General features: G+C 51.6%; 1 protein-coding gene across 1 annotated transcript in view; it reads right to left on the bottom strand.

The window, feature by feature from the left end:
• Positions 1-19433, bottom strand: part of SUSD3 (sushi domain containing 3) — a 38594-nt gene extending 19161 nt beyond the window's left edge. Inside the window, exon 1 of the mRNA XM_004384247.2 lies at positions 19346-19433. Coding sequence (XP_004384304.1) covers positions 19346-19433 — 88 coding nt within the window. The remainder of the gene's footprint in view (positions 1-19345) is intronic.
• Positions 19434-21699: the final 2266 nt, after the last annotated feature.

Raw genomic sequence — 21699 nt, 5'->3', positions numbered from 1 at the left:
TTAACCATTGTCATAGGGCAACATGTGTAGTAACTGTTAAATGAGAAACTATTTTGCTCCGTAAGCCTTCATCTTAAGTAAGAATAGCAGCACAATTGGGAGAGCGTAGTCAATGTCACTGAACTGTGCATGTAGAAATTTTTGAAATGGTGTATCTTTGGCTATGTGTATTTTCACCAAAAGACAAAGGTTGAGAAGTTAAAGGGTTCACATGTTGTGGGGTTGTTACCCAATGTTATAAAACAATATGTGTCCTACTGTTTCATGAGAAACTATTTGTTCTGTAAGCCTTCACCTGAAGTTCAATTTAAAAAAAAATGTTAAGAGAATGAAAAGGCACAGTCTGGGAAAAAATATTTGCAAAACACATGTCTGATAAAGGACTTGGATCCTGAAACTCAAAAAGAAGAAATTAAACAACTCAATAAACAAGAATGGGTAATAATAAATAATAAATGGGCAAAAGATTTAAACAGACACATCACCAAAGAAGCTATACAGATGGCAAATAAACACACGAAAAGATGCTTAATATCGTTGTTATTGTTCTGTGCCGTCAAGTCAATTCCGATTCACGGCAACCCCATATATGAGCGTAGAACTGCCCCATAGGGTTTCCTAGGCTGTAAATCTTTACAAGAGCAGTTTGCCAGGTCTCTTCTCCCACGGAGCAGCTGGTGGATTCAAACTCTCAACCTTTTGGTTAGCAGCCAAGGGCTTAACCATTCCACCACCAGGGCCCCTTCAAAATCATTAGTCACTACTAAAACCCAAATCCTTTGCCATCAAGTCAATTCCAACTCATAGTGACCCTATAGGACAGAGTATTACTGCCCTATAGGGTTTCCAATGCTATAATCTTTAGAGAAGCAGACTGACACATCTTTCTCCTATGGAGCAGTTCGTGAGTTTGAACCGCTGACCTTTCATTTAGCAGCCAAGCGCTTAACCACTGCACCCACCAGGGCTCCTTCACTAGTCATTAGGGAAATGCAAATTAAAACCACGATGAGAAGTAGTGCCTGCCCTGGTGTCTCAGGCTGGGTTCTCTAGAGAAGCAAAACTAGCAAAACGTCTATATATATAGACGGAGAGATTTATATCAAGGAAATGGCTCACGTGGTTGTAGAGGCTGGAAAGTCCCAAGTCCATGGGTCAGGCTGGAGGCTTCTCCTAACTCACGTAGCTGCAAGGGCTGGCGAACCCAAGATTGGCAGGTCAGCTGCTAGCTCAAGTCCCAAGAACCAGAGGGCAGATAAACAGGAGCCAGCTGCAGGATCCAGAGTGAGCAAAAGCCAGCAGGCCTCGCCGGAAAGTCCATGTATACTGGATGCAGGCCACACCTCCAAGGATATTCCCTCTCTACTGATTGGCTACTCACAGCAGATCGCATCACAGAGGTGATCATATCATTACATGACTGCCAAACTATAACTACCAAACCACTGAGAATCACGGCCCAGTGAAGCTGACGCGCAACCTTAACCATCACACCTGGGGTCTCAAAGCTTGCAAGCAGCCATCCAAGGCACAACAATTGGTCTCTATTCATCTGGAGTAACAGAGGAAGAAGGAGAGTCAGGAATAGGAGGAGGATATGGAAAGTGTGGCTAATTGCCTAAATGAACAACTACTTCCTTTGCCATGAGACCAGAAGAACAATGGTGCCCAGCTACCATCACTGAACATTTTGATCAAAGATTCTATAGAAAAATCCTGATGAAAACTGGGGAAATGCAGAACAGAATTTCAAACTCTCGTGGACTCCAGATTTCTGGAGGCATGGTGGCTGGATGAAGTCCTGAAACTATTGCCCTGAGATAATCCTTAAACTTTAAACCAAAAATATCCCCAGCAGTCTTCTTAAAACCAAACAATAGTTTAGCTGAAGTAGTGAAAAATGTGTGCCTTCAGCATTATGCTCTTTTATTTTTATTGTACTTCAGGTGAAGGTTTACAGAACAAATAGTTTCTCATTAAACAGTAGTACACATATTATTTTATGACATTGGTTAACAACCCCACGACATGTCAACCCTCTCCCTTCTTGACTTTTTTTTTTTTGGTGAAAATATACATAGCCAAAGATACACCATTTCAAAAATTTCTACATGCACAGTTCAGTGACAGCATTATGCTCTTTTAAGACCTATCTATATGAGATCCAATTGACAACAGTAATTCAAAAGATTAGATGGGAAACTTAGGGGGCAGTGAGTTTATGTTAATGGGGGAGGAGCAACTCAGAAAAGGAGGGTAAGAGTGGTTGCACAACTCAAAGAATGTAATCAATGTCACTAAATTGGACATGTAGAAACTGTTAAATTGGCATATGTTTTGCTGTGTATATTCTCTACAACAACAACAACAAAAACACGATGAGATACCACTTCACTCCTATTAGGATGGTTATTATCAAGAAGACAATACCAAGTGCTGGTAAGATATGGAGCAACTGGAACCTTCATACACTGCTGGTGGGAATGCAAAATTGTGCAGCCACTACAGAAAAGTCTGGCAGTGTCAAGCTGATTCCGACTCATGGTGACCCTGTGTGAGGCAGAGTAGAATTGTGCTAAAATAGAGTTTTCAATGGCTAATTTTTTCAACAGTAGATCACCAGGCCTTTCTTCTGAGCTGCCTCTGGGTGGACTTAAACCGCCAAACTTTCAGTTAGCTGCCGAGCCTGCTAACCATTTGCACCACCCAGGGACAAAGTTAAACAGACACCTACTATACCATAATGACTAGCAGTACCTCTCTAGGTATTTATCCAAGAGAAATGACAACTTACGTTCACTTGAAAACCTATGCGTGAATGTTTATATGGGCTCTACTCATAATCACCTTAAACTGGAAACAAACTAATGTCTATTAACTGGGGAACAGACAAAAATAAGCTGTGGAACACTAAAAAAAACAAAAACAAAAAAAAAAATCAAACCCATTGCCATGGAGTCAATTCTGACTCCTAGCAACCCAACAGGACAGAGTAGAACTGCCCCATAGGATTTCCAAGGCTATAATCTTTATGAAAGCAGACTGCCACATCTTTCTCCCGTGGAGCTGCTGGTGGGTTTGAATGCTGGACCTTTCGGTTGGCAGTTGAGCATTTTAACCACTGCACCACCAGGGCTCCTCATGGAACACCAGTCAGCAATAAAAAGACTAAGCTATCAGTACACAATAACACAGATCCATCTCAAATCCATTCTGTTGAGTGAAAGAAGCCATATCAAAGGACTCCATACTGATTCAATTTATATGACATTCTAGAAAAGGGAAAACCATAATGATGGAGAACAAATCAGTGGTTGCCAGGGGCTGGGGGTGGGAAGAAGGGCTGAACACAAAGGGCAGCAGAAAGAACTTTTTAGGGTGGTAGAATTGTTCTTTATCCTGATTGTGGTGATGGTTATGCAACTGTACGAGTCTTAGAATTATACACCAAAAAGTGAATTTTACTGTTGTCAGGTGCCGTCAAGTCAGTTTCGACTCACAGCAACCCTATATACAACAAAATGAAATACTGCCCAGTCCTGCGCCATCTTCACAATTGTTGCTATGCTTGAGCCCATCGTTGCAGCCACTGTGCCAGTCCATCTCATTAAGGGTCTTCCTCTCTTTTGCTGACTTTACCAAGCATGATGTCCTTCTCCAGGGACCAGTCCCTCCTGATAACATGTCCAAAGTACGTGAGGCGGAGTCTCGACATCCTTCCTTCTAAGGAGCATTCTGGCTATACTTCTTCCAAGACAGATTTGTTCATTCTTCTGGCAGTTCGTAGTATATTCAATATTCTTCGCCAACACCGTAATTCAAAGGCATCAATTCTTCTTTGGTCTTCCTTACTCTTGTTCAGCTTTTGCATGCACATGAGGAGACTGAAAACACCGTGGCTTGGGTCAGGCGCACCTTAGTCCTCAAAGTGACACTGCTTTGTAATACTTTGAAAAGGTCTTTTGCAGATCTGCCCAATGCAATACATAGTTTGATTTCTTGACTCCTGCTTCCATGGGTATTGATTGTGAATCTAAGTCAAATGAAATTCTTGACAACTTCAATCTTTTCTTCGTTTATCATAATGTTGCTTATTGGTCCAGTTGTGAAGACTTTTGTTTTACGTTGAAGAGTAATCCCTACTGAAGGCTGTAGTCTTTGAACTTCATCAGTAAGTGCTTCAATACATATATGTACCCAGAATTCCATGCCGTCTCTCACTGTGGTCCAAGCCTCCCCACCCTCAGACCATGGCAGTTACCTCCCTCTTTCTCCTAGCCTCTGTCCTCACACCCACAGTCTATGTTCCACATGGAAGTCAGAGGGTCCCGTTAAACCCACGTAAGTCTGTTCCACTCCTCTGTCACTGCACTCTGGTAACTTCCAGAGTCTTCACCATAGCCTTCAGCACCCTGCCCTCAGCACCATTCCCCACCTCTCAGCCTCACAGCTCCCCTCCCTCCTCTGCCCCACAGGCCCCCAGGGCCACTGTCCTCACAGTTCCCTCTGCCTGGGAAGTTCTCACCTAAGTCCCCACACAGCTGACCAGCAGCCTCCCTCCTACACCTTCCACCCACTGACCTCTCAGTCCTTTGTCTGTTTTATGTGGTCATCCCTGGGGAATTCAGCTTCTTGAGGGCAGGCCCTTGGCCCTTGTTCATCCCTGAGCCTGGCCCAGGCAGGTACCTAGAAGGTCCTCATTATTTGCTAAATAAACAGATGAGTGAAAATGCAATGGCTGGAAGGGGAGGGAGGGGAGAGACAGGGAGGAAAGGATTGCCAAAGATGAGTCAGACTCAGCCCCTTCCCTGTGGACACAGGGCAGGCAGGAACATAGAGACCAGCCTTCGGCAGTCCTTGGCCGAGCAGCATCCCTCAGTCCCTCAGCTCCCCAGCAGTGCCCAGTAGCTTCATCTCCCTACACCCCTCCTGCCCACCAAGAACCTAAGGGCACCTTAATAAGCTGAGATGCCCAGGGGGCATGCAGGAAACTCACCAGCAAAGGTCAGCGGAGGTTTCTGGTGTTTGCACACTGGGCAGAGAGAGTAGGGGCAGGGTGGCCAGTGGACCAGCACAGACAACCGCTGTCATAACCCTAGGAGGAAGGTGCTTCCACCTCCATTTTACAGGTGGAGAATAGGCAGAGCAAGGCTAAATGTCATGGCAAAGGTCCCCCAGGGGGAAGGTGGCAGGGATGAAATGGAGACTGGGCTCCATCTAGCACCAGGTCTCCCCCCGTGGAAGGAGAACACCCTGTCAGGAACCCAAGCCAAGGAGACCTGCCCCCGCAGCTGCTGGGCGGCTGCCACCCTAGTTCCCATCCCTGGGCACGAATGTCCACCAGTATGCCTCCTCCCCCACCCCAAATCTGCTGCTAGGGACATGACCACCATCTGAAAACTATAATTCCCAGCCTCCCTTGTAGCTGGGTGCAGCCCTATGACTAAGTTCAGGCAAATGGGGTGTGGGCACCAGTGCTGTGCAGCACTTCAGGGTAGCTAGTGCCTTTCAGAGGAAGGGGCGCATATGGGCTGTCTGAGAGGGGAAGCACAGACGGAGGAAGCACGGGAAGGATGGACCAGCCACCTTTGAATACTCACAAAAGAAAGAAAGAAATGCTGTCTTGCTTTAAGTCACTGTTATGAGTAAAGTAGATTGGTTCCAACCTAATACAAAGCTTCCCTCACATGTTCAGCCCAATGGTCTATTGAGGCTCTCAGGACTCCCTGCGTCAGCCCACCCATGTCTCTGCGGCTACAATAACAATAATGGAAACAACGATGACAGCCCCAGCTTCACTTTGAGCCGGGTCCTGTGCACAGCAGTTCGCGTGGCCCTGCAGCTGTACGGTGCAGCATATGGGCCCTGGAGCCAGCCTCCTGGGCTCCAGCAATTCCACTCCTAGGTATGTATCCAAGAGAATGGAAAATATATGTCCACACAAAAACTTATGCAGGAATGTTCGCAGTGGCATTATTCATAATAACCCCAAAGCGGAAACAACCCAAATATCCATCAGCAGATGAACTGATAAACAAATTGTAGTGTATTCATGCAAATGGAATATTATTTAGCTATAAAAAGGACTGAAGTACTGATACATGTTACAGTGTAGATGAACCTAGAAAACGTCATGCTACGTGAAAGAAGTCAGTCAAAAAATATTATACGATTCCATGTACATGAAAGGTCCAGAGTAGGCAAAACTACAGAGACAGAAAGTCAATTGGTAGTTGCCAGGGGCTGGGGGAGGGAGGAGCTAAGAGGTGAGTGACATCAAGGGGTGCAAGGTTTCTCTTGGGGTAATAAAAATTGATTGTGATTAACGTACAACCCTGTGAAGATGACAAAAGTCATCGAATTTTACACTTTAAATAGGTGGACTGTATGGCATATATCTCAACAAAGCTGTTGAAAAAATCAGGGGGAGAAGAACAAAGTAGGAGGACTCACACTTCCTGGTTTTAGAACATACTATAAAGCTACAGCATACAGTCTGATACTGGTATATGGGCAGACATAGAGACCAACAGAATAGAATTGAGAGTTCAGCAATAAGCCCATACATCTATGGCCAACTGATTTTTGGTAAGGGTGCAAAGTTCATTCATTGAGGAAAAATAGGCTGTTCAATAAATGATGCAGGAACAACTGGATCTCCACATGCAAAAGAATGAAGTTGGATCAATACCTCATAGCATATACAAAAATTAACTCAAAATGGATCAATGATCTAATATAAGACCTAAAACCATAAAACTCTCAGAAGAAAACATAGGGGGTAAAGCTTCAGGACCTTGTTTTTGACAGTGGATTCTTAGATATGACACCAAAAGCACAAGCAACAAAAGAAAAATAGATAAATTGGACATCATCAATATTAAAAACTTTTGTGCATTAAGGGACATTATCAAGAAAGTGAAAAGACAACCTACAGAATGGAAGAAATTATTTGAAAACCATGTATCAGATAATGGTTTAAAATATCCAGAATACATAAAGAATTCCTACAACTAACAACAAAAAGGCAATCCAATTAAAAAGTGGACAAAGGACTTAGACATTTCTCAAAAGAAGATATACAAATGGACAAGCACATGAAAAGATGCTCAACATCATTAGTCATTACTAACCAAACCCAAATCTGTTGCCATCGAGTCAATTCCGACTCATAGCGACCCTGTAGGACAGAGTAGAACTGCGTCATAGGATTTCCAAAGGGCACCTGGTGGATTCGAACTGCCAACCTTTTAGTTAGCAGCCATAGCTCTTTTCTTTTTTTAATTGTTGTACTTTAAGTGAACGTTTACGACGCCAGTTAGTCTCTCATACAAAAATTTATACATACACTGTCATGTGACCCTAATTGCTCTCCCTATATTGTGACAGCACATTCCTCCTTTCCACCCGATTTCCTGTGTCCATTCAACCAGCTCCTGACCCTCTCTGCCTTCTCAACTCCCTGCAGGAGCTGCCCATTTAGCCTCATGTATCTACTTGAGCTAAGAAGCACACTCTTCACGAGTATCATTTTATGTCCCATAGTCCAGTCTAATCTTTGTCTGAAGAGTTGGCTTTGGGAATGGTTTTAGTTCTGGGTTGACAGAGAATACGGGGGCCATGCTTTCTAGGGTTCCTCCAGTCTCAGTCAGACCATTAAGTCTGGTCTTTTTACTAGAATTTGAGTTCTGCACCCCACTTTTCTCATGCTCCATCAGGGACCCTCTGTTGTGTTCCCCGTCAGGACGGTCATTGGCGGTAGCTGGGCACCATCTAGTTCTTCTGGTCTCAGGCTGATCCAGTCTCTGGTTTCTGTGGCCCTTTCTGTCTCTTGGGCTAATACTTTTCCTTGTGTCTTTGGTGTTCTTCATTCTCCTTTACTCCAGGAGCAGCCATAGCTCTTAACCACAGCACCACCAGGGCTCCACATATCCATACAATGGAATATTATTCAGCCGTAAAGAGCAATGAAGTTCTGATACGTGCTATGACGTGGATGAACCTTGAAAACATTATGCTAAGTGAAATGTGAGACACAAATCACAAATATGATATGATCCTGCTTACATGAAATATCTAGAAAAGGCAAATGCACAGAGATCAAAGTAGATTAGCGGTTATCAAGGGCTGGGGGGAGGAGCCAATACATAAAAAAAAATACATAAAGAAAACAGGGGGAAATATTTATCTATCAATCAAAGAAGTGCAAATTTAAAACCTAAGACAATGGTTTCTACCTCTTAGCTTGGTCAAGATTAAAAAGACCCAGTTTAGTGAGGGGAAGGGACCAGAAATTCTGGGGGTGGGAGATGGGAGGGAGGGAGGAGAGTCTGGGAGGCTGACCAGTCCTGGTGCAGGGGGAGGGCAGGTGTACAGGGCAATGGGCAGAGCTGGCAGCCCCAAGGGAGCCCCAGGGAGGCCAGGCGAGGAGCAGCTCCCCCAAGGGAGAGCCCTGCAGGGATGCAGAGATAACAGTGGACGCTGACTGTGCACCAGCTACGTGCCAGGCACTGCTCTAAACCCTGAACCTGAATTATTTCATGTCACCCAGGCTTATCCTCACTGGCCTCGGCTCACCGTGTCAGTGGGCAGCCAGGATCCAAACCCACACCGTCCGAGCTCTACTTAACTACTGTGCTCTGCAGGCACCAGACACGTGTGAATGCATGAATGAGTGAACGAATACACACCTGAAGCCTGACCTAATGGACAAGAATCAGGCTGGAGCTCCCAGGGAGAAGTGCCTCTTTTCTTTCTCAGGACCCTTGGGTCTGGATACCTACTGTCCTTGCAGCCAGTGGGTGGATGTGGGAACTGTGGCAGGCTCAGCCAGGCAGCCACAGGCCAGCCACGTGGCCTCCTTCCCAGGGCTGCCAGCAGCCAACACTTCCCAGTCCTCAATTTAGACTTCTCCATTCCTCTGTGCTTAACGTGTCTTCTTTCTCCCCAGTCCCAATGGCTGTAATGGGCTGCTGTGGGCCCCAGGGCTGTGAAAAACTGTATGGGAGCACCCTCGGTGGGCTCACAACCCCGAGGGGGCACAAGTGAGGCTCTGAGACGTTACTTGCCCAGAATCTCCCAGCCAGACTAGTCTGAACTAAAGCCACACGCTGGGAGGCCCCCAAGGTAGAACCAGGACCTTTGCAGGAAGAGGCAAGGAAGCTGATTTTAGGATCAACATAAATATCATTCTTGGAGGCATTGCTGTCCAGGAATAGAACAAGCTGCCTGTTGAGGAGGGAGGGAGCACCCCATCTCTGGAGGGCATACAAGCAGGCGCTAGCTGGCTGGCCACTTGGGACAAAATCTGCACTGAGGCCCCACCCCAGCTGGAATTCCTGGATGCCCTCGTTGGGAAGGAAGGCCTTCTTCCCACAGGAGGCAGCAGCCTCTGAGGGGCCCCAGGGTGCAGATACAGCAGGATTCATGTGGTGGCTGCCTATGAGTTACACTTTCTCATAGGTAGTCCACAGCCAGGATTTGGCCACCCCAGGTCCTAGTCTTGGCTCAGACTGTGTGACTTGGGATGAACCTTTCTCATCTGGGTCTCTATTTTCCCATCTGTCAGGCAAGGAACATGGCCTAAGACAGGAAGGGTAAATCTGTGACCTACACACTCCACCCATTACCATTGCTCAGTCTATGACAGACATCACTAATCAATCCCAGCACTGCTGCCCACTTAAGACAGCCCTATTTAGGCCTCTTCATTCCCCACCCTGCATCCCTGAATCTGCCTCCTTGCCGCCAGTCTCACTCCTCCAACCTATCTCCACGCTCCTCGAATGCCCTGGCTATAGCACCCCATGAACCCCAAAGGGCTCACAGACCCCCCACCTGGTCCTACTTGCTCCGCGACATCCAGGTCACTGTGGGCAGTTTCCTGCACACACAGAATGCCCTTCACCTCCAGCCTCTGCACAGACTGTTCCTCCTGCCTCTACCTGGACAGCTCCTCCTTGCCTGAGGGATGCAGGTGCTGCCTCCCCTTGGCAGCCAGTCCAGACCTGCCGGTTTCATTTACCTCTGGGCCCCCTGGTCTGCTCAGCCCTGGCACAGAAGTCCCAAGGGCTGGATGGAGTCACGTTCTCTGGGTCTCCCTGCCTGAAGAGGGTTGCCCTCTCCCCAGAAGGAGTGTGGAGGTGCCTCTGGCTCCAGGCCACTCCCCCAGGCTCCTCTTCCATCCTTTCAGGCCAGTCTTCAGCCTCACAGGGGCCTCAGTCCACCAGAACTCTCTCCTGGCCCATGGGATGCAAACAGTTCCCATCCCTTGCATCACTGTCCCAGGACATCTGCAATCACTCATACCTGTCTTCCCTCCTCAGAGTGGGAGGGTGCTTACCAGGGCCCTTAGCTGCTTGCTAAGGGCCACACTGCTGGCCTGCCTGTAGCCAGGTGCAGCCAGATGTGCAGGCCTAAATCCTAGGTTGTACCTCCTAGGAAAGGGTCAAGCCCCCTTTCCCCACCTCCCTCTCCCAGCCTTCTCTGTCCCCTTTGCTAGTTCCTGCTCCTCTCCCAGATCTTTATGTCTTGGCAACTCCAGGACTCCATCTGTGCCTCCTCTCTCCCTGGGGATCTCATTCAGACCTGTGGCTCAGCGCTCTGCAAGAGCCAGCTGCGGATGCTCCATTGCACTGTCTCACGGGAGTCAGAGGGAATCTTGCCGCTCTCCCCAACCTGTTCCTTCCTGTCCAGGGAGCACACTACCCCCACCGAGGGGCGGGCTCCTTCCTGTCCCTCAACCTACCCCAACCTGACTAAAGCTGGCAAGTTCACCTCCCAAAGGACCCCTGGACCCCCACCTTCCTCCTCTCCACTGCTCCTACTGTCAGGCCCCACCCATGCCCGGGGTTCAAGTCCCACCCCTTTTGACCACAGCAGTTCCTTCCCCTTCTAACACTGCAGCCCCCACCACCTTTGAGAACCTCCTCTCAGACCACACCTCCCTGCAGTCACAGGCTCACTGCTGTGAGAAGACCCAAATCCTGAACTTGGCCTTCAGGCTCTGCTCTACCAGCCTCACAGTCCTAGGGTCTGCTCCCTCCTCCCAGGCCCCGCCACACTCGCTTCGCCCTGCCTCCCCAAACCTGCTGTTCCCCCTGCCCCAGCCTGGGATGCCCTTCTCCAACATGCCCACAGGGCTTCCCAATGTCACCCCCCTACGGCCAGTCCCCCCGGGAACCTCTCCCATGGCCCAGAAAGTTCCTGGCAGAGCAGATGCATCGGTTATTCAGGTGCTTAATTAGGCATCTGCTGGCTGTCTAGTGCCCTGCACCTTAGGGCCCCTACACGTAGCCAGGCTAAGGGACAGGATAGGTGGGCTAAGGGACAGGATAGGTGGGAGGAGTACTGTAGGGGCCTCACCGTGGAGGAGGTGCAGCAGCAGTGAAGAGCAGCGATGAAGAACACCTGGAGGGGTGTGGGGGAAGCTGCACAGATCCCAGGGCAGACGGGGTCCTACAGGGGTGCTGGTCAAGGTTGGCAGGCCCTGGGAGACCTTCGGGGATCGCCACGCACACCGCCCTCAGGGGCATGTCCAGCACTGGCCCTGGCAGGTGACTGGCACACAGGAAGGACCTGCCAGATGGAAGGATGAATGGACCAACCCAACTTCATCCTTGAAAAGTAGAACAAGAACCTCATCCAAAACTCAGATGCACTGACGGAGGGGTAAAGGGTAGAGAGCTGTGTGGGAAAGCAGTAGGTGTGGAAGGTAGAAGCGAGTAGGTGGCAGCGTGGCTATAAAAGTGTTTCAACTTTGCTGTACATTTGGGAAAATGATAATAAAACGTTGAGAGCAAAGCTTGCGCATCATCCCTGACGTGTAACTGACCATGGGGTGCACCCCCTGCCACCACTGGCAGGGGCCCCAGGTAGTGGCCATCCTCCTCCTGCCCAAGCCAAGTGCAGAAACACTGCTGCCCACGTGCCACCCTGCATTTATTGTGCTTGGGGTCACCTGGTACACAATCCTTCTACCTGAGCCCCACCAGGGGTCCCACTTCCCTGGGACTGCAGAGTTCAGCCTCTGGAGCCCAAGGATCTGGATTTGAGCCTCAGCTCTGCCCTCACCAGCTGTGTGACCCTGGGCAGGTTGCTTGACCTCTCTGGGCCTCTGTTCCCTCACCTGTAACACAGAGACAATAATATGCTTCCCACACAGGGCTGGGGCAGGGTTAAACAACATAACAAAGCCCCTACTATGGCAGCCCCAGCAAGGAAACACAGGCTTTCTCTTGGTTGTCTGAAGAAGAGCTGCCACCACCCACTTGTGTGCTGAGTGTGGATGGTGAGGTGGGGAGATGTATCACCATATCCTGAAAAAGCAAGGTCACCATTTACCCAGGGGCCGTCTCAGTTCGTGGCGGCCACATCCTGTGTTCTCTGCCGGCAAGCATCCTGCCACCGACTGTGAGGGTTCCGCTGTTGTGACGGCACCTGTCCTCCACACAGCACCGAAGGGTGGTCCCACTGCATAGGGAGCACCACCAAAAGGGTTCCCCACTGTGCACCCAGTCTTCACCCTGCCCGCCTCGGACGGGGGCCCCCCAACAACCCAAGGAGAAGTCAATCCAAGACCTCCAAGCCTGCTAGGCCCACCTGAGCCTCGTAAAAATTGGGGGGGGGGGGTGTATGCCAGGCAGAAAACGACAACCAAGTCAGAACACGAAGTCCCCAATTACGACCAGAGAGAGCGAGGAGCATGCCTAGGATGTAATGTCAAATTAAGATGTACATGAAAGATGCAACACGATTTGGAGTATAAGCTCAAATAAGCACAACCCCAAACGGCACGTCCCCATAAGCACACGTGCAGAGTTTACAGAAGAGGGGCTGAAAGGACAACACCCCAAACTCCGGGGGCGGGGGTGGGCTGCAGACAGGAGGGAGGTTTCCGAGAGGCTCTCAAGGAGCTCTCAAAGCAGAATGGGGACTTTAAATGCTGCCTCGCATCCCTCCCCAACCTGGGGCATCAGACACTGCACCCTAACCCACTGACCTGGAGTTCTCACGCACACTAGATGCTGAGAACCAGTCCTTTCAACACAGTGTACTATTTGAATTGTTCGTTGTTTTATTTTTATTTTTTATAATTTATTTTTGTTGTTGTTAAGAATATAAGCAGCAGAATATACACCAATTCAACAGTTTCTACATGTACAATTCAGTGACATTGATTACATTCTCTGAGTTGTGCAACCATTCTCACCCTCCTTTTCTGGGTTGTTCCTCCCCCATCAACACAAACGGTGCTCTGTAAGTTTCCTATCTAATCTTTCCAGTTTGATCCCATAGAGATAGATCTTAAACGAGCACATGCTCAAGGCATTCTTTACTAGTTAAGATAAACTATTGTTTGGTTTTAAGAAGACTTCATGGGATACTTTTGGTTCAATGTTTGAAGATGAGCTCAGGGCAACAGTTTCAGGGGTTTATCCAGCCTCCATGATTCAAGAAAGTCTGGAGTCCATGAGAATTTGAAATTCTGTTCTGCATTTTCTCCCTTTTGATAAGGATTCTTCTACAGACTCTTAGATCAAAATGTTCAGTAATGGTAGCCAGGCACCATCCAGTTCTTAATGGCAAAGGAGGCAGTTGCTCATGGAGGTAATTAGCCACACATTCCACATCCTCCTCCTATTCCTGACTTGCCTTCTCTGTTGCTCCAGGTGAATAGAGACCCCCTCCGCTTGAATTGTTCTTTGTTTTAAACACAAAAATAGAAAACTTGGGGAAAAATCACTGTGGTTAAGGAAAGGTGGAGGAGGGACTACTATTTATGAAGCCCCTGCTGTGCAAGTGAGTCCCTGAGTGGTGTGTGAATAGTTAATGTGCTTGGCTGCTAACCAAAAGGTTGGAGGTTCAAGTCCACCCAGAGGCATCTCAAAACAAAGGCCTGGCGAGCTACTAAAAAATCATCCATTAAAAACCCTGTGAGCACAGTTCTACTAGGTCACACATGGGGTCACCATGAGTCAGAGTGTACTCCGTGGCAACTGATTGTTGTTTGCTGTTAAGTACTAGGCTTTCAATTGTGTTATCTCACCCAGGGAGGCCAGGGATTTTAACCTCCTTTGACCCAGGAGCCAATCCAGAGGTCACAGGGCAGGGAGAGGCCCCATCCAGCCTGGGGAGAAGAACCTGGACAGGCTTCCTGGGAAAAGGGGTTAACCCCATGGACTCTCCTGGGGTCCAAACCCCAACACTACCACTTCCCAGTGGCAGGTCTTGGGCCCAGATTCCTTACCTCTCTCAGCCTCAATTTCCCCATCTGCAAAGTGGGGTAACCCGCCCTCACAGGGTCACAGGAGGCGCCTGGTGCAGGGAACGCACTCCTTCAGTGGGTGGGGAGTCTAATGCCATGTCACATCTGTGCTAGGATAGGTCCCATTTTCCATATGAGGAAAGTGAGGTACAGCAGGCCAAGGACAGGAACCTGGGCTCCTGCCCCCAGGTGGCCCCTTCCTCAGGGCTCGCAATGACCACACACTGAAATGGGGCAGGGAGGGTGCAGGTGTGAGGGGCTCTGGGGACTTCACTCCAGGTTCCCAGATGTGCAGCAACTCCTAGGGCTGTGTGCAGGAACCACCAGGATCTGGGGGTGCCTACCCATTGCTCACATAAACAGGCTGCCCCCCACGCCCCAGCTGGAACCCACGGCCACCCCTTGCTGGCCTCCCCGCAGCCCCTCCCCACACTTCGTGCCTAAGAGGCAAACCCCACCTCTTCCCACAGGCTCAAGGCCTGCAGTGACACCCAGAGAACACGCCAGTTTCCCTGCTGTGCCGTAAATGCTCCGCTCTGGAGGAAAAGCTTCGTCCAAGCCTCTTCCTGCAAGGGCTCCTACCCACACCCTCGGTGGCCTGCACCTCTAGAACCTGCACCTGTCCCAGGTGCCCAGCCTTGCCCTTCACCAGCAGACACTGCACCCCTCTAGCCCTTGGCTCCGACCAGGGGCCTGATCAAAGGGCCCTCTGCCCCCTCCACCTGTGAAGGCCAAACCACGCCACCCACAGGCTCAGCTTAGGAACATTTAGTACATGTACCCTTCACTAATCCCCTCTTTGTATAAACCCATAAAACCAAACCCCATTGCCACGGGGCCGATTCTGACTCAGAGTGACCCTACAGCACAGAGGAGAATTGCCCATAGGGGTTCCAAGGCTGTAAATCTTTATGGGAGCAGACTGCCACATCTTTCTCCTGAGGAATGGCTGGTAGGTTGAAACGGTGACCTTTGGTTAGCAGCCAAGTGCTTAACCACTGTGCTACCAGTGCCCCTTCTTCTTTACATAAATGCAAATAAATCTTAAAGGAGAGGAAGAACAACAGAATAAAGGAATTGAGTGGACTTGATGCAAACAAGAAAGATAAAACCAAACCAGACCAGGCCCAGCCCAGCCTCACAGCTTAGAGGACAGTGGGAGGGCCGCCCCCTCCACCCAGGATCACCCTCATGGCGCCTCTGACTTTTGGGGCTCAGTAATGACTGGATGAGCCTACCTGCCCAGGCCGTGCCCCTGCCCCTGGCCACTTGCCCACTGGGCAGCTCAGCCCTCCACTCCAGGCTGGGCATGGGGCGCAGAGCAGATCAGGGGTGCATGGACTGGTGGGTGGGCTTCATCCTCGTGGACCATTCCTCCACGCCTGCCCAGCCAGCAGGTGTCTGAGAATGATCTTTATTTGTTAATCTTTTATCTGGAACCCTGGATCACAACTGCCCCCTCTGTCTTCCTTCCTGGTGCCCACAAAGCCTTCACACCTGACCTCACCCGCTGCAGGACCAGGTAATCAGTAACCTCCCACCCGCCAGTGACTCTCTGCTTGACCTGCAAAGTCACTTTCTACTGAGTCTTTTTCCTCAAATGTAAAATGGCAGCCTTGATGAGGGACTTCTCGGAGAGTTCAAAGGGCTGACCTAAGCACACAGAAGGCACTGTATAAAGGGAGAGCGGGACCCTGGGTTCGAATCGAACCTCCACGGCAAGGCCCAGGCCCTCTGGGCCAGCAACACTACAATACGCGCATGGGCTTCAAGCCAGCCTAACTCTGTCCAGCCTAGGTAGTCCCCCAGGCCTCTCCTGAAGGCAGGGTAGCCTCAGTCCCCGGAATATGTATTCTCTCCCAGAACAGAACAGGCTAATGCAACCTAGTACATTCCCCAGATCTCTGGGGGTGAGGGGTAAAGGGAATTGAGGCTCCAAGAAGACATGCCTCTTATCCAGCAGCTCTGCCAACACCCAGCAGGGGCCACAGCTGGCCCTCAGGGGCTTTGGAAGCCTCCTTTTGATTAACACCCACTTCTCACTGGGCTGCAATTTCTCCTCTGTAAAATGGGCACTGCCCAGTTGGGCAGAAAGGCTGCAGGGGGCGGGGGCAACGTGCACCCCTTGGTCTTTCTCCTGCCCCCCCATCAATCCTTCTGTTGTCCCTCCTCCCACTCACCCATCCACCCTTCCTTCTGCCTCCCCCTTTCCGGGGCCCTGTCCTCCAAGGCCCCTTCCAGGGATACCAGGGTGGCTGCCTCTGGGCATTGGAAGCCTGTGTTCTTCCTCCCACCATACCATGTTCCTCGACAATCTCCTCGATAAGGGAGAGTGGGAGCAGCCCTAGGAACGGGCCAGGGCAGCCAGGGTGGAGTGGAGCATACAGCTCCTCACCAGGGACCTATGTGCAGTGGGCAGATGGCCCTGATGCCCAAGGCAGGGATTAGACCCTGTGGCCACCCCAGCTGGCTGGCAGGGCACCCACCCTTCCCAGTCATTCAACTCACAGTTACAAACTCTTGCTCTGAGCAGCCTCCCTCACACAGCCTCGCCCCCAGACTGGGCACTGGAGATGTGAGAAGAGCAGGGCTCCCAAGATGCAGAGGCTATCTGGCTGGATTTTCATATCTACTAGGAAGAACAAAGTAACAGCTCCATTTTACAGAATGGGAGAAAAACACATTTCAACTGATTATGTTTGAGACAGTGCCAAACTGTCTCCAAACTGACCAGCATACCCATTCCTTCACTTCACATCTCGACAGGAGGGTGTTCACACCACATTTTCCCAGCTGGAGACCAAACATCAGGGGAGTGATGGAGTCCTGATCACCAGCAGTATCCTGCAGCAAAATATGACCACATAAATGGACACACTAGGCCCTCCCCGGGCTCCGCCTGGTCTGTCCACAAGCCTGGGCCAGGTGTGAAGCACCTGCCACTTTGCACATGGAAAAACTGAGGCACAGAGGTGAAGTGACTCACCCAAGGTCAGAGGTGGGATTCCAACCCCAAATGCCTATGAGGGACCCGGCAGTACGGGGCCCACGGGGCAAGGCTGAAGCCTGACACATTACAGGCACACATATCTGGCAGGAGACTAGTGAAGCAGAGCTATGACAACAGAACAAGCCAGCTGGCACAGGGAACTAATGAGCTGGCAGCCAGGCCTTGACGGTGTTTGAGACTCTCTGTCCTCTCCACTAGGAGCCCTGGTTGTGCAGTGGTTGAGCACTTGGCTGCTAAGCAAAAGGTTGGTGATTTGAACCCACTAGCCACTGTGCAGGAGAAAGATGCAGTCGGCTTCAGTAAAGATTATAGCCTTGGAAACCCTATGGGGCAGTTCTACCCTGTCCTATAGGATCACTGTGAGTGGAAATCAACTCACAGCAACCTGTTTGCTTTTTATGTGTGGTCTTCTCCACTGAGATTCCAATGAAAGTGGCCTTTTGTATGCAAATACACCTTTATTCTCCTACATCCAGGCTGAGGAATCCCCTTCCAGCAAGGTCTGAAGGCCTTGGACCACTCCCTGGCCTTTGGTTGACTTGGGCAAGCCTGCAGTCTTCCATCAGTTCCTACCACCTCCCATCTACCTCCCAGGGCCGGGTGGTGCTACAGGGCTCACTTATATCAGCGCCCAGGCCTCGTGAGCACACAGTGGGCCCTCCTCCAACACTGCTGGGAAGAGAAGGGGCTAAGTGCCTCCACAAACAGCGCCCCGACTTGGAGACCAAATAACACTAAATCCAACAGCCTCTGGGCTTCAGCTTCCCCATCTGCGAAAGGGAGCCCCTCACGTGCACATAGGTGTCCAGGGGCAGCTCAGAGTGTTCCCTAGCACCTGCTCCTCTGTGCTGGGCCCCAACCCGGAGGCAGTGCGGCCCTGGGCGGCCCACCCTCCAGGCCTCTGCTTCCTTCTCTGCAGAGTGGTATGTGACAATGCCTAAACCCAAAGCCTGGCCCCAGACACCACCCAGGAGGCACCAGTGTCCAGGACCCTCAGGCTAACCCTGGTGGGCAGTGGGAGGTGAGCTTCAGGGGCATTTGAGATCAGAGTCCTGGTTTGGCTTGTTTTGTTTCTGAAAGGGTATGTTTTAAAAGCACTTTTGGAGCAAAATCAGCATTTGAACCCAGGGATTCCAGATGCTTTTCGTACACCGGAGAAATGGGCACTGGGGATGAAACCTCTTTAGAACATTCTTGAGCTTAAACACTTAAAATAAAAATCCAGCTCTCCCCCACCACAGAACCTTGGAAAACTGAGGTTTAATCCCAGGCCTGGTGACCTTGTGACTTCAGGCAATCACGCCCCTATTCTGGGCTCACTGTCCCCAAGTAGGGGCTGGGGTTAACGCCCCTTCTCACTGCTGCCAAGGAATCAAAAAACAAAAGAAAACCAAATCCGTTGCCGTCCAGTCGATTCCAAGAAGCGGCTAGTGGATTCGAACTGCCGATCTTTTGGTTAGCAGACGAGCTCTTAACCACTGCGCCACCAGGGCTTCCCAAGGAACCAAGGAGATGACAAGCCCCGCGGGGCTTCAGAGCGGTCGAGGCGCAGAGCCGGCAGCAGAGCCCTGCCAGGGGCTCTACCCAGCAAGGTGAAGCCCAATCCGATCTCCCCACCGCTGGCTGCACTTGCCCCGGCGGCGCAGAGGAAGGAGGCGTCTCAGAACCCGCGGCGCGGTCACGGGGCCTGGCCAGAGCTGGCCCCCGCGCCCGGGACCCGCCAGCTTCCCTCTGCGGGAGGGGCGTGGCTACCCTCCAGACCACGGCGGGGTGCCACGGCCGGGGCTCGGAACCGTCTCGGAGCGCCCACCCGGGCAGTGTGCGCGCAGACCTCTGGGCTGGCGGCTGCCTGTCCACTGCCTGATTTCGGGCAGCTCGCCGCAGGGCTTCGGCCGCTGCTGAGGCGAGGGGCGAATGCGGGGCGGGCGGAGAAGGTCAGGGGAGGGTTGTTCTCGGCTCGGCCCCTCCCTAGCCGAGCTCACCCGCCATGCCCTGCCGCCCCTCAGTCTTCCGCAGGTGAAAGGGGCGTAGAGACTCGCACGCGGGTTCGCCAGGCCCGCGGCGCTCACCTGTGTGGTTCCCCGGGGCAGGCGTGGCGTCCCCGGCTCGCCCCACAGGCCTTGTCCGCCCGCGGAGGGTCGCGCCCGCTCGGGGCATCCCTCCAGCGCTGCTCCGCGCTCCGCCGGGACTACCCCGACTCGGGGCAGGGGCGGAGACCCGCCGCAACAGGCCCCTCCCAGACACGCCTCTAGGGCGCCTAGGGGCGGTGGCTCCGGGAGCGAGGCCGGCCCCTCGGGAGGCCCAATCCCCAGGGGGCAGCGCGGCAGCGTCCGGAAGTCTGCTCCAGGGCCTTTGCACAGGCGGTTCCCTCTGCCCGCCACAGCTGCTCCCTCTTCCCCAGCACCTGGCCCCCTGCATCCTTGTTTTCTCACCTTAAATGTCCGTTTCTCAGGTGAGCTTTCACTCCCTAGTTTGGCTGTCCATGTTGTTTCATGCACTTGTTGTTTTGAATAGGGTTTTGCATTCATTTCCAGGGCCTGCGTACACTTCAGGAGGACCAAAGGGCAAAGAGCAAAAGCACTCCTCATCTGCTTTCATCTCCCACCAGCCTGGACCCTCCCTAGAGACCGTGGGGTTGTGGGTGAGCAGACAAGCAGCACACGTGGATGCCCCATCTGCCTTGTCGCCCCTTTTCTAGCTACTTTACATAAATAAACTCGCTTCATCCTCACATAAATCCTCTGAAGTGGGTGCTGTTTTTGTACCCATTTTGCAGGTGGGGAAACTGAGGCTCAGGGCCAGGTAGTGGAAGCAGGGTTGAAACCCACTTCCCCACTCCCACACACCTGGGGGGCTGCCCCCTCCTTGGCTTACTCCCTTCACCCCCAGCTTACCTGGTGGCTCCTGGGTCAGCCTAGCTGGGCCTCTGGAAGTGTGGCCCAGCCTCTTCCTGTCCCTCTAACCCAGCGCAGGCCCACTGCAGGCCCTGCCCATGCACCTGCCAAGGGGAGTCCATAGAAATCCTGGAGGGTTGGCGTTGCTCAGGGAAGGCCTCCTGATCAGGTGACATTTGAGCTGAGAGCTGCCCGTGCAGAGCTAGGGGAGCACTCCTGGCAGAGGAACAGTGATGCAAAGGCCTTAGGGTGAGAATATGTTTGGGAGCTTGAGGAACAGCCACAAATCCAGTGTGGCTAGGGGGTGAGGTGAGCCTGAGGAAGCACGGGAACACAGGAAGAGACTGGTCACAGAGGTGACCAGGGCTGGGGACCCTCCTCTAGCCTCTGCTTTCTGAACTCTGTAGAAGCCAAGGTGCAATACCTAGGGGGGATCCCCACACACATTTTCCGGGTCAGGGCTGGCTTAATCTCATAATACCTTGTTTCCACTTCAGCTTGCAGTGCTATTTTCTTCAGTTCTCTTGATGAGAAATTAAACGTTATTTGTCCCAGTCCTGCCACATCTGGAATGGCAGGGCAGTCCTTAGGTTTCGGCAAGTCAAGGCAAATCTGTAGGGCCACCGCAACATGCTCACCTTGACCCTTGCCCCCGTCTAGAACACACTCTGGGCCTGGGACCCTGGAATTCTCTGCAGATGGCCGGAGTCCACTTCTAGGGCCTGTTTGGCCTCTCCTCTAGGTTTGCCTCTGCATGCACACCACTGGGCCCATGGTAGCTGCCTGTAGGCATGTGGACGGGGCTGGGAGGTGAGGGCTGGGTGTCCCTTCAGTTACAGATGGCATCTGTGGGAGGAGGAAAACACTGCCCAGCCAGGGCTGCTTTCAGTCTCCACACACCACCACACTCTGGCCCAGGTGTCCAGGAGGCCAAAAATGCTAAATTTGAGCCTGGCTATTTGGGGCATTATCAAGGAGGATAGAACATGTTTTATTCAGTGGGTAAAACCACATTTTGAACATTCAGGCATGTGGTAGCTGGCCTCCATTTGTATAGTTAGTGGAGTTAGGGTGGTCCAGGGACCTTTTTCACCTTCTACAGGACATCATACACCTTGCCATGCCAGAACATGCACTTGCCATCAAAACCATCTTCAGAAGCAGTGGGAGAGGTCTGGGGTTGGATTGGGAGGTGGAGCTCTTGCCAGCTGGCACCCGGACCTGGCACACCCTGTCCTCACTGAGGCTCGTCTGAGGCCTCTGAGAAGCAAGGTCCTGGAAAGCCCCTTGCAACACCCACCACTTGCAGGGAGGGGAAGGTACTTGGCCAGCCAGGGAGGACAGACCACCGCCACACACCCACCCCCACCCTTTCCCCCTCCGCCGCTGCCCTTGCGACCATCCATGGTGGGATTGAGGCTCTCAGACAGTCTTCTCCATCCCAGAGCAGGGCTTGGGCCCCGTGCCATAGAGCCTTAATTTTCGCTTCTGTGAAATGAAGACAGTCACGCCACCTTCCCAAGGCTAGG

This window comes from Trichechus manatus, unplaced genomic scaffold, assembly GCF_000243295.1.
Source record: "Trichechus manatus latirostris isolate Lorelei unplaced genomic scaffold, TriManLat1.0 scaffold00120, whole genome shotgun sequence".
Taxonomy (NCBI): domain Eukaryota; kingdom Metazoa; phylum Chordata; class Mammalia; order Sirenia; family Trichechidae; genus Trichechus; species Trichechus manatus.
Note: the sequence above shows the minus strand (reverse complement) of the source record. Positions and strands in the feature narration are given on the sequence as shown.